The 12,264-nt window shown below is 41.9% G+C and overlaps 2 protein-coding genes across 11 annotated transcripts in view; one reads left to right on the top strand and one right to left on the bottom strand.

Moving 5' to 3' along the window:
- The window catches only part of LOC141515258 (sodium-coupled monocarboxylate transporter 1-like), a 106,764-nt gene extending 105,233 nt beyond the window's left edge, over nucleotides 1-1,531 (top strand). For all 5 annotated transcript variants that reach the window (XM_074226680.1, XM_074226681.1, XM_074226679.1 and 2 more), the window contains one exon: nucleotides 1,329-1,531. The gene's annotated coding sequence lies outside the window, so the exon portion shown is untranslated. The remainder of the gene's footprint in view (nucleotides 1-1,328) is intronic.
- Nucleotides 1-12,264, bottom strand: part of ANO4 (anoctamin 4) — a 413,892-nt gene that overhangs the window by 8,391 nt on the left and 393,237 nt on the right. For all 6 annotated transcript variants that reach the window (XM_074226672.1, XM_074226673.1, XM_074226677.1 and 3 more), the window contains 3 exons: nucleotides 9,977-10,129; nucleotides 7,925-8,072; nucleotides 3,497-3,616 (listed from right to left, as the gene is read on the bottom strand). In XM_074226672.1, coding sequence (XP_074082773.1) covers nucleotides 3,497-3,616; nucleotides 7,925-8,072; nucleotides 9,977-10,129 — 421 coding nt within the window. The remainder of the gene's footprint in view (nucleotides 1-3,496; nucleotides 3,617-7,924; nucleotides 8,073-9,976; nucleotides 10,130-12,264) is intronic.

Raw genomic sequence — 12,264 nt, 5'->3', positions numbered from 1 at the left:
TTGGGTAAGTACTACTTGTCTTGTTTAGGGTGTTCTGTTCCTCAAGACCTAGTGAAGAGCCTGGAAAAAAACCTTAGTGGTATTTGAATAGAATTGAATCATGGAGATGTCTGTTTTATCTGAGGTAGTCACTTTTTGTCTGGCCTTGTGCCAAGCATGGCTCAAGACACACCCAAATTACCACAATGAAGGTCTTGTGGACCTGGCCAGAGCAGCTTGGAGGCTTCCCTGCAGGCTTTCCAGGAGAGAACGTGAGAGCAAGGACCATGCCTTTGTTTTCTTCATATTCCTAGTGTGCACCCCAGATTCTGACTTATAGGAAGGGATGACTGCTCATTGATTGACTGACCAATTAACCTCCGTGAATGATCAGGAAGATCAGGAAGGTAATCATCCAACTCAGTGATGTCATGAGGGTTGGAGTGGATGGTTGGAATGGATAACCTCTGAGGTCCCTTTCCTGTCTAGATCTAGGATCCACTGGGCTCTGACCTTTGGGACTGCTGCTGAATATGCCCTGAGACTGGGAGACCCCAGTCTTCTCCATTCATCCTGCTGCCCTTCTGGCTAAGGAGGGTGCATGCAGGAAATGGGATTCATTGAGGAATTGAAGCTCCTCTTCAGTGCTTTCATCATGCGTGACTGGGTTAATGTGGATCATATATTGTCTGTCTGATTCTGTCTATTACTCTTCAAAGGATCAGAGTTTAGAGGTGGAAGGAACCCTACAGCTCATCTAGTCCAACCCCCTCTTGGACAGATGGGCAAACCAAACTTACTGACTTGCCCAAGGTTACATGGGTGACTGATTCAGGCTTGAGATCTAATTCCCATCGAGTCTTCCTTCACTGTCTCGGGCTGTTAGGTACTTCTTGACCAACACAGTCACAACCCTTTTATGTCTTAGTGGAAACTAGTAAAAAAAAAAAATAAAACAATTTCCCTTGTAGTCAATATAGCGACTAGCCTCTCCAACCTTAGCTAGATCGGCTGATGCTTGGACACAGACCCAGGCATTGATGCTATTACTATTGGCAGACAAAAATCTGCTGCTTAATTGCTGGCAGAAGCACCCAAGGATGCTCTGGAATCCCCACGAACAGTGTGCTTCCCTGGGTCAATGAGGAAGCTGCCATGAATCCCATGTCATAACAATGAGAATTCAAAAGCTATAATTTGGTCTTTCCAGTATCTTCTTCTACCCTCCCCTTGAATACAAATCTTAAAAACGACAGGCAGGCTTACAGGAAAGGGTAGATTTTGCCTTTCACCATCTGATAAACGGGATATTTGTTTCATTTCTAATAGTTCCATTTTCTTTTTTTCAGAACTGCATCTTGAAAGGAAGTTTTCAAGCTTGAATGATGAACAGTTGGCATTTTCACTGGTTTCAGGTACAACTCAATCGATTCCTACTTCTCATGACAAAAGAGATCTTTAATTAAAATGCTTGAATGTATCCGAATGTGGTTTTTTGTGACCAGTACTTTTTCTACCTCTCTTTTTGGTAAAATAAAATGCCAGATTCACTACCCTAAATATAAATGTGTATCTTATTTTGATTATTTTCACATAGGCAATCTGTGAGCAGCTAACTTTGAACTTAAGAAGGAAAATCAGTTCATCCAGCCCTCTACAATTGTATCCAAATCCAATACCTGTAGGAGCTAGCAAGGTGTGGCAGTGGATCCTCTATGATCCTGGGTAAATCACTTAACCTTTGTCTGCCTCAGTTTCCTCATCTGTAAAATGTGGATAATAACGGCATTTAGCTGAAAGGGTTGTTGTGAGGATTAGATGAGATGACATAGTGCTTTGCAAACTTCAAAGTGCTTTATAAATAATCATTTTTTTTGTATGCACGGCCATGTACACACACACACACACACACACACACTTCCTCAAGTATAGTCCGTACCTGGATTCACTGGAGTTTTAAAGATCTCTCATTGACTTGACACTCTTGTCAATCAAAACAGTAAGGGACTAGGAGAGTGCTCTGTAGTCCCTTCAGCTTGTTCTAGTTGGCCAGCTGGCAGAGGTTTCCTCTGGCCTGCCTCGTTTTCTGCAGTGGCTCTGCCAGTCCCTGTTTTCTCAGGGACTCAAGCAAAAAAGATGGTCAAGACTGGTGGATGCTGGGAGAGAGACCTGGGGAAAGGAGCTAGTCCATCGAAGCACCAGGTAAAAGGAGAACATAGTGGAACCAAGTATTACTGGAGCATGGTATGCCATTGAGAAGCTTCTCCAAGGTCATTGAAGGGTTTGGTTGACTAATTTCTGATGCGCCATGCCAGCACCTTCCTGCAGTCATAGCTTGGGACTGAATGCCTTGTGAGAACTGACTGCCACCCATTAGCTATGGGGGCAAGGCACTTAGGTTCTGTGGGCATACAATGACCTGAGTTTCTACCTTCTGTGAAATGAAAGGGTTTACTAAGGAATCTCTAGGGGCTCTTTGCTTCTGAGACAGCCAAGCCGAACAGGACATCAAGCACAGAACTGGGAGGAGGAAAGACCTGATCCTTTTTAGCTAGGTGGTCTTGGGTAAACCACTTAATCCCTTTGCCTCAGTTTCCTCAAAAGGAATACGATAATACCTTCTGAGGATCAAAAACGATATTTGTAAAGCATGTCGCATACCTTATTACACACAGACTAGCTATTATTATTATCATTATTATTATCAAGATTTTTTGATTGAGACTAATTTCATAAGACCTGATGCCATGAACACTTTCATGTGTGTGCTGACAAATCCATGGAGATCGATAAATGGAATTTTTATACATTGCTCTTTTCTTTGAACAGCTGCAAATAATGGATGTTACTGGAGAGTTTGGCACTACAAAGGCCCGGGTGCACCCTTCCTCCTTTAAAAAAAAAGAGCGTCCATTCTAAGTTCTACCACCAGCCTCACCAGGCTTCAGTGTCCTCTTCAACAAAATGAGGGGAATCAAACTAGACCATCTCAAAGTTTCTTTCCTCTCGAAGTCTGTGATGCTATCTAAGGTCGAATCCTTCCCATCGGCACTTCATAGCAATGGGGCCTAGGGCAAATGCTTAAAAGGAGGAAGGATCAGACTGGATGACTGCTAGGATCCCTTCCAACTCTAGGTACAGCTGGGGTCTAGGACAAGCCTGAGATTCAAAGTTTTGCTGTAAGTTGGTCTTAGGAACCTCCATTGGACTGGGATTCTTTGTCACAGTGTGCCCACCAGCAGGGAGTGGGTGGGTGCAGAAAATACCCACAGGGGGTCACCTTTTACAACTTCTGCTCAGGCTCTAGGGGGGGCTGTCTCATCTGACCAAGTCCCCTTTGCAATGTTTTTACTATGGTTCTAGGTGAATTCCAAAATGCATGATTACATTTATTTTATAAAAAGTCAGCATGAGACTCATGCAGAAGTTCTACCATTCCACAAAAAGGCCTGAAGTGGGGAAGAAGGAGAAGGGAACCGGAGGAGGAAAAGGGAGAAGAGCATGATGACATTCTTACCTGCAGTATTTGAGTGGGGTTCCCGAGAATTCACTCCCATCGGATGTAGGCTCAGATCGGTTTTCAAAGTCAGAAATGAGAAACACTGAGAGGCTGGCATTGACATACCCAACCATGCATCTGTGAGAAAAACAGTCTCTCAATTAGTTCATTCAAAAAAACCTCCTAATATGATGTGGATCTCTGGATTAGGGGGAGAGAATAATAATAATAAAGATAATGATGAACTTATATGGGTTTATCTGGGGGTTAAACACTTTTCAAATTTCTAGGAAATGACAAAAGAAATCACATTTATAAAGATGTTTTTATCTGATTTGAACCTAGCCAATCTCCTTGAGAGGCAAATGTTGTTATTTCTTATCCCCCCCAGATGATGAAATTGAGGCCAGGAGAAGTTGAGGGACTTGCCCACAGTCATTCAGTTAATTATAACAACACTAGTTACTGTGCTAAGAACTTTACAATTAGTTTTTCATTTGACCTTCACAATGCCTTTGGGGGAAAGAGTAGTTATTATAATGTCATTTACAGATGGGGACACTGAGGCAAACAGGTTAAGGAACTTGCCTAAAGTCACATAGCTTGTATGTGTGGGAGGTGGGATTTGAACTCAGGACTCCCTTGATTCCAAAACTCTGCTGTGTATGGGCATATCTTGGCATATTTCTCTATTAGAATAAGCTCCTTGAAGGCAGGGACTGTTTGCCTTCTGTTTTCTATTCCGAGCATTTAGCATGTGGGAAGTGGATAAGGGGAAGCACAGAAATGTTTCTAATAGGTGTCCCCCAGTCCTTGAAACTGGAATGGCTCCAGCTACTGTCCCCATGGCAAAGCCTCCCTAGAAACAAGGTCACTGCCCCAAATCATGGGGGAGCCTGCAACAGATGAACCTCCTCTGACTGGTGGGAGAGGCAGGGTGATTTGGGACCGCTCTTCCCCCTCACCTGTTTAATGGTGATGAAAATCTAAGAGGATGACATCTTTGCCCCTGATGATTATCCGTTGTCACGGAGATGAAGCTATTTTTTTCCCTTCACAATACATGAAACACAAGGATTGCCTTGCCAGTCACCCAGAGAACAAGTTGAGAGTGGGTCCAAGGGAGGAAGAAATGCTGGCCCAACCCAGTGGAATCTTAATGATCATCTCAAACCAAATGGCTTCAGAAATGATTAATGTTCACAGAAGCTTTCTCTGGTCACACACTCACTCGAGGGATAATGGGACATCTGCTGTGCACCCGCTGAATATGCTCCCCTTCCCATTCCTCCTAAGTGAATTGGAGTCATGTTCACACCACCAGGTCATTACTCTTCAATGCCACTTGCTATGCATCCTTTTCAGATGCCAACCCTTACAAGCCCAGGTTTATATATTATTAATCAGCATCTCCTTTTGGATCCAAAGCAAATACAGGGAGGACAGGTGTGTTATACGATATACCTCACCATAACCAGAAAACATGGATCATCAGCATGGTAGAAGGAGAAGAATGCTAAGTGGACCTAGGTTCAAATCCTGACCTTGAGTAAGACTCATTTCTCTGAGGGCTTGTGAAGTTCTTTCCATCTTTAAATCCCTGATCCTGTGAGGGTGACACCTAGGATGGATGTTACAGGTTGCCCAAGCCAAGGCATGCAAGTTAGAGGTGAAGAAATTGAGAAGGGAAAGGGAAGATGAGTTGAAAAGCAACATGGTATAATGGATAGAGTTCTGGAAGTAGAGTCAGGGAAAGCCGAGTTCAAATCCTGCCTCATTTATTAGCTGTATGATTTTGGAGAAATCATTTTATCTGAGACTTAATTTCCTTACATAAGACAGTTCCTTTTAGGAAACTTTTTTTTTTCACAGTTATAATGTTCTAAAGGGCCAGAGATTCTAATTCTAATTTAGGCTAAAATACAGAGTCCTTTGACATTTGGAACCCCCTTGCTATTTGACTCCAGTTTACCCTTCTGGGCTTATTAGACCTTACTTCCCTTCATGTGGACTACATCCTGACCAAAGTGGCACCCTTCTGGCTTTGGAGGTCATGAGTCTTCCCCTACCTTTGGGCGTTTGGTCCAGGCTGTACCCTGTACCTTGTGATGCATTCCTTTCTCATCTCTGACTCCTGAAATCTCTTGACTTCACAGCTTCTTTTCATCATTCCTAAATGCAACCTTTCCTGATTCCCATAGCCTCAAATGCTCCCTCAAATTAACTTGTAATTACCTTGTATAATCTTTTATATTTATGTTTTTATATGTATATACTTGTTTCCCCATAGAATGCAGTCTTCTTGAGTTCAGGAACTGTTTTGCTCTTTTGTATTTGTGCCTGCTCCATAATAGATGCTTGCTGATTGATTATAAATGACAACTAGCATTATTGTTTATGTCATCATCACAACTTCAAAATTCAGCTGTGGTATTTTTCCCCACACTATATTTCCATTATTCTTTAGCTGCCTTGTTTAAAGGAGCTACAACTCTTTTAAAGTTCCTTGTTTAAAGGAAGGTAGTATAATGATTGTGGGCAAGACATTTAACTCTGCCTCAGCTTTCTTATCTGTAAATGAGCTGAGAAGGGAATGGCAACAAACCATTCCTTATCTTCCAAGGAAACCCCAACTGGGGGGGGGCCTCGATTGACAGTCGTGACAGACATCACATGGGATGAGTCTAGAGGATTAGGCATGGCCTCTAACAGCCGATACTTTATCAGAGCATCTACTCTTTGATAAGGTTTGATTCAAGTCAACCCAGTTGAGCAAGCATGAGGAGACCTGGTGAACACCTCAAGCCTGTTACCTAACTGTGGTCAGTTCCCTATCCCCAATCAGTGAAGGAGGAGATTGATTATTGGAAGCTTGTTGTCAGGTCCCTGATCTTGGGCCATTCATGAATTAAACTCAACTCAAACTTTGATTGCTTCCCTTGGATAGGGAACTGCTAGACCTTGACAGACCCTGTTCTCAAAAGACACAAATGGATACAAGGGAGAAGGGGATAAGTGAGGGAGGGCTGGGGAGCTAAAGATTTACATCTAGACTTGTTCTAAGTGAGGAAAAATCATTAACTGTTTTAGGAAATCCTTCTGTAGAAGCAGGGTGATCTGGTAGAAAGAGAAGTCTGAGAGAAAGGCTGATTTCAGTTCAGTTCAATTCAGTTCAATTTCAGAATCTATTGAGTGCCTTCTCTATATACAAGACAGGCTGTGACAGCATGAGGACCTGGAGAGAGAGTGACCGTGAGCCAGAAAGATCTAGATCCAAACCTTGCCTCTCCCATTAACTGGGCTACCAGGGGCCATTCATTTTTTCCTTAAGTGTTGCTTCTTGGTTTCCACCAGGGACCATCCTGCCTCCCCCAGGAGAAGTTGATCACTTGAAATCTCGCCACTCTGTAGGTTGATCCAGTGTTTGCTTCTCAGCATCTTCTTGGCTCTTGGTTGCTCCTTCCCTCAAATTGGAGAACAGCAAGAAACTCTTCCCAATGGCTTTCCCTGGAGAGGGCTCAGAATGTTCCAGACAACTTTTCATTTTCCATTAGTGGCTCTGCTGGATCTCATCTTCATTGCTGGGTACTCCCTGGCAGTCCCCTTGCTCCCTGTGCCCCCAGTTTCAGCTTCCTTGTGTACAGTCCTCCTCCTTTAGAAACTGGGCAAGTCCTCTGCCTCACACAAGGGAGACTATAAAACTATGCAACCTCAGTTAAGCTCATCCCTTGTCTGAGTGGTCTGGGGAAACAGAGAGAGGGGAAAGAAAGCAGGAGACCCCCATGGCTCTGAGTGGGAGAGACTGGCCACTTTCTACCAAGGGAATGCTGGCTAAGCTGAAGGCCCGTTGTGCCAGTTTCACAGTCATCTCCGGCCAGCCTAGAAATGCCAGGCCTCCTGCCTGCACATAGATACTATTCATGTGATTTCCAAGGAATTTAATTTCCAAGTCACCACAGCGCTTCAGTCCATCCAGTTCTGCAATTGGATTGGGCTGGTTCATGGCCAACAGCCCTGAATGACATTCAGTTTTTAATTGCATGATGTGCAGGGTTAATTCACAGAATTGTTTGTGGTGTGGCATGTTGAATCAGATTATGACTCATTCTCGGGATTCAGGAGAAACTTGTCTCCATCACAAAATCCCAGGTGGAAGAGACCTTGGAAATCACATAGTTCATTTTCATTTTGTGATGAAGTAATAACTCTCATCCAGGGAAGCAAGGTGATGTCTCTGAGGTCATACAGGTGGCAAGTTTCAGAGGCAGGATTTGAACCTGGTTCCTTTGCCTCCATAGCCTGTGTTTTTTCATCTACAGCCTTTAAGATCTCTTCTTAAGCTCACAGCCCCATCCTTGCATCCTTGACAATTGTCCTCAGTTTTTTTGTGCCATAAATATTTAAGGAACCAATGGCTAAGTACTTGACTCAATGACCCACACTTACTTTTGTCCAGCTTCTCCTTGGCCCGCACAAGGTCCATATTTGTAAGCATAAACCAGGCGAGGGATGAAGTCAGATGTTATGGCTATGACAAATGCATTTGTGATCACAGAGAGAATCCCAATGCCTTCAAGAATTCCATACCAGATTCCTGTGCAAAGAAAAAAAAATGGTTTGATTAACTTTAGAAACAACAATCTCCAAAGCAACAAGCCTTTCTGTTATATCACATTGTCTTTTACCATCATCATTATTGTTACTTTGCACATATAAAAGTCTCTGCCCTCAAGGAGCTTGCAGTCTGTTGGAGAAAATTCATTGTGCATTGAAAAGCAATTTCTGCTGCAGCCTTCACTGTTTGCAGGCTCTCTTTTATTTATTTTTTGGTTTTTGCAAGGCAATGGGGTTAAGTGACTTGCCCAAGGTCACATGGCTAGGTAATTATTAAATGTCTCAGGCTTCATTTGAACTCAGACCCTCCTAATCCAGTGCTGGTGCTCTATCCACTGCACTACCTAGCTGCCAGGCTCCCATTTATTGTATCATAAAATAACAGGGTAGCCAGACATGAGGACTTTTATTCTCTGAAGGACTCCTGGAAAAATCAACAGTATGCACAGTGGATAAACTCCTGTAGATCTGACACTAAGGCAAGGCCCTGGCCAGAGATGACTTGGCAAACTCTCATCCAGTTGAGTGGGCAGCCAACAGATCATGCCAGTTCATTATTAGTGGTCTCTACAGTCTGAGCTGGGAACATCAAAAGTGGAGGCTGCCTTTATTTTGGATCTATTCTTGGATTTCACAGGCTTTGCCATTACTGATCAACCTTAAATCCCATTAACTTCAAGATAAAAGTTAGTGTCATGGTTGAAAAGCCTAAATTTAGAGTTTCTATGGCCACTGCTTATAGCCTTTTTAGAACCACAGGAAAAAGGGAGATGGAATCGAAATACCAAGCCATCTATTTTAAATAGAACTGAGAGTTTATTTAAAAAAAAAAAGAATGAAAAACAAAACTAAGGTTGAGTTTACTAAGAAACAGGAAAGGATGTCTACTGCTGTATTATGTCTTGCGTGCCCCTAGTAATTTATGTGTTGATTCTTCCATTAGACCAAAAAACTTTAAGCTTATTAAAGTTTAAAATCACACTGAGATTTTTGGAACAACTTGTAGATGCTCTCAGTCAAATAAATGAGGAAAGTTTTAAATGTCCCAAATAGACAACTCCCTCAGATATTATTTTCTTTTTTCTTTTTATTAGGTTTTTTGCAAGGCAAATGGGGTTAAATGGCTTGCCCAAGGCCACACAGCTAGGTAAATATTAAGTTTCTGAGACCGAATTTGAACCCAGGTCCTCCTGACTCCAGGGCCGCTGCTTTATCCACTGCGCCACCTAGCCGCCCCTATTTTCTTTGTTTTAAAGATGATGAAATGAAACTGAGGCACAGATATTCTCAGTGACATTCTCAAAGCCATGTTACTAGAAAGAGTCAAAAGCCAAACTCAAATCCCAGTCTCTCAGACTTCAAGTCTAGCCCTTGGAGAAACAAAGAATTTAAGAAATGGAAAGGATAGTTTTTCCTTCTACAACATACCAAATAAGCAGTCACCCAGCCTTGGGCCTGAAGGACTCCCAAACTGGGGAATCTCCCACCTCCCAAGTTCATTCCACTTTAGAATGCTTGTTAGGAAGATTTTTTTTGACATCAAGTCAAAATTTGCTTCTTTCCATCTTCCATCTCCCACTCCTGTTTCTTCCCTCTGAGTCCCACAGAACAAATCTTATGACTTTGCTACACAACATCCCTCCAAAAATCTGAAGACAACCACCATGTCCTTCCTGAGTCTCTTTTTCTATCCAGTAACCCATGCTACCTCTCACTTGAACAAGAAAAAAATGAAAGAATAGATTTTCATAGATAATCACAGATTCATTTTCAACTCATTGTGGAAAAATCAATATACATGAATAGTGTTTGTTATTTCTATTTTAATTACCAATCAGACAATGCCACAACTTCTCACATTCACACAAATTTCTGCTGTCTCACCTATGTCTTTGGCTCTTGAGGCTAAAGGTCGCCTCCACTGCGTCACAAATTTGTATGCATCCAGTCGGATTTCAATAATATTGTTCAGTAAGGCCAGAAGTGGTGCCAAGGGGAAGGCTGCGACAAAGATAGTGGTGAAGCCAAACTGAAGAACTAGAAAAGGGAACAGGAAAAGATCACAACCATCATTGGTTTTTCAACTCTCCCTTTTAGAAGGCTCATGGTTATCAGATACTACTATTGCTCTCATTGTCCTCAATATGAAAACATAGGGGAGGTCTTTTCTCAATGGCAATTTAACAAGTATTTTTTAATCTCCTACTGTGTGCAAGGACCAGTGCTGGGGATAAAAAAACCAAAGCAAAAATGAAGCCTTTTCTGCCCTCATGCAGTTTCACATTCTAGGGAGCAGTATAATTTCAGGTGATATTTGAACTATAGCTCCTAAAGGTAAAATGACTAGTTGGAGATTTTGTGGGGAGGGATAGCCAAGTTCATTTTTTAAAAAATCTTCCAGAGGGGTGTGGGAAATATGGGACACTAATGCATTGTTGATGGAGCTTAGAACTCATCCAGCCTTTCTGGAGAGCAATTTGGAATTACACTCCTAGGGCAACAAAAATGTGCATACCCTTTGATCCAGCAATACCACTACTGGGTCTATACCCTGAAGAGATGATGAAAAAGGGTAAAAACATCACTTGTACAAAAATATTCACAGCAGCCCTGTTTGTGGTGGCAAAGAATTGGAAATCAAGTAAATGTCCTTCAATTGGGGAATGGCTTAGCAAACTGTGGTCTATGTATGTCATGGAACACTATTGTTCTATTAGAAACCAGGAGGGATGGAAATTCAAGGAAGCCTGATGGAATTTGCATGAAATGATGCTGAGTGAGATGAGCAGAACCAGAAAAACACTGTACACTCTAACAGCAACATGGGGGTGATGATCAACCTTGATGGACTTGCTCATTCCTTCAGTGCAACAATCAGGGACAATTTGGGGCTGTCTGCAATGGAGAATACCACGTGTATCCAGAGAAAGAATTGTGGACTTTGAACAAAAATCAAAGACTATTACCTTTAATTATAAAAAAATCTTATTATGTAATGTTGCTATCTCTTATACTTTATTTTTCTTCCTTAAGGATAGGATTTCTCTCTCATAACATTCAACTTAGATCAATGTATATCATGGAAATAATGTAAAGACTAACAGACTGCCTTCTGTGGGGTGGGGTGAGAGGAGGGAAGCAAGATTAGGGGAAAAATTGTAAAATTCAAAGTAAATAAAATCTTTCTTTTATTAAAAGAATCTTCCAGGCAACAGACTCATAGTTGTTAGAAATGACTTTTCCCTTTCTACTTGTTTCACTTTTGAGCCTTCCCAGAAATCTAGGCATGATGAAATAACGAGTAGTAAGGAAGAATTCATTTACCAGCTAGAAAGAAAACTTGGGAGGGGGTGAGAGGTCTTTTTCTCACAATGAGAACATGAATAGTTTTCAGCAGAAATAGGAGAAAAGGCATTTTGGAGAATTAAAAACCTTTGGCAGGCATGTCTCCATGACAACAGTTACTTAAAAGATTGAAAAATGTGGTTTGTTAATGGGTTGTTTTTGGTTTTCATGATATCAAAGAATGGGCTTGATGGAGATGTTTCCCAAACTAAATGCTGGTGAGCCATCTGAATCTTCTACACTGACCAACTATTTTAATGCAGGGTAGACAATTTAATTTCATCATTTATTGAGTCTCAGTCAAACCAAGGCATTGTGCTAAGTGTGGAAAAGGGAAAGATGAATAAGACATAGGTCCTGTGCTCAAGGAGCTTACACTAGTTTAATATGAGAGTTACAGGATATGATCAATAGCCATAATTTCTATTTGCCAATAAGACCAAGGAGGGGTACACCTAAAGTGCTATGAGAAATTTGAGAAGGAAATGGTAGCTTCTATCTGAGAGGATCGGAGGAACTTCCTGGACCTTGAAGGAAGGAAAGAATTTTAACAAAGATTGGGGAGGGAAAGGTGGAGATGACAAATGAATGAGTATGGGAGAAGGCAAACCTAGCATGAAGGTTGGCGAGTGGTCCAATTTGGTTGGCATATAGAGTGAGAAGACGAGTAGTGTGAGATCAGTCTGGAAAGTTGGGTTAGGATCAGATTGTGGAGAGTCTTGGGTGATGTACTATGGAGTTTATTTTTATTTGTGAGTTTATGGGGAGCCGCTGAAGATTTCTGAATAATAGGATGATGTAGTTAGCTGTGCATTCGAAATAGAAGG

The sequence above is a fragment of the Macrotis lagotis genome, chromosome 2 (genome assembly GCF_037893015.1).
Source record: "Macrotis lagotis isolate mMagLag1 chromosome 2, bilby.v1.9.chrom.fasta, whole genome shotgun sequence".
NCBI lineage: Eukaryota > Metazoa > Chordata > Mammalia > Peramelemorphia > Peramelidae > Macrotis > Macrotis lagotis.
This window is presented reverse-complemented; position numbering and strand designations above follow the sequence as displayed.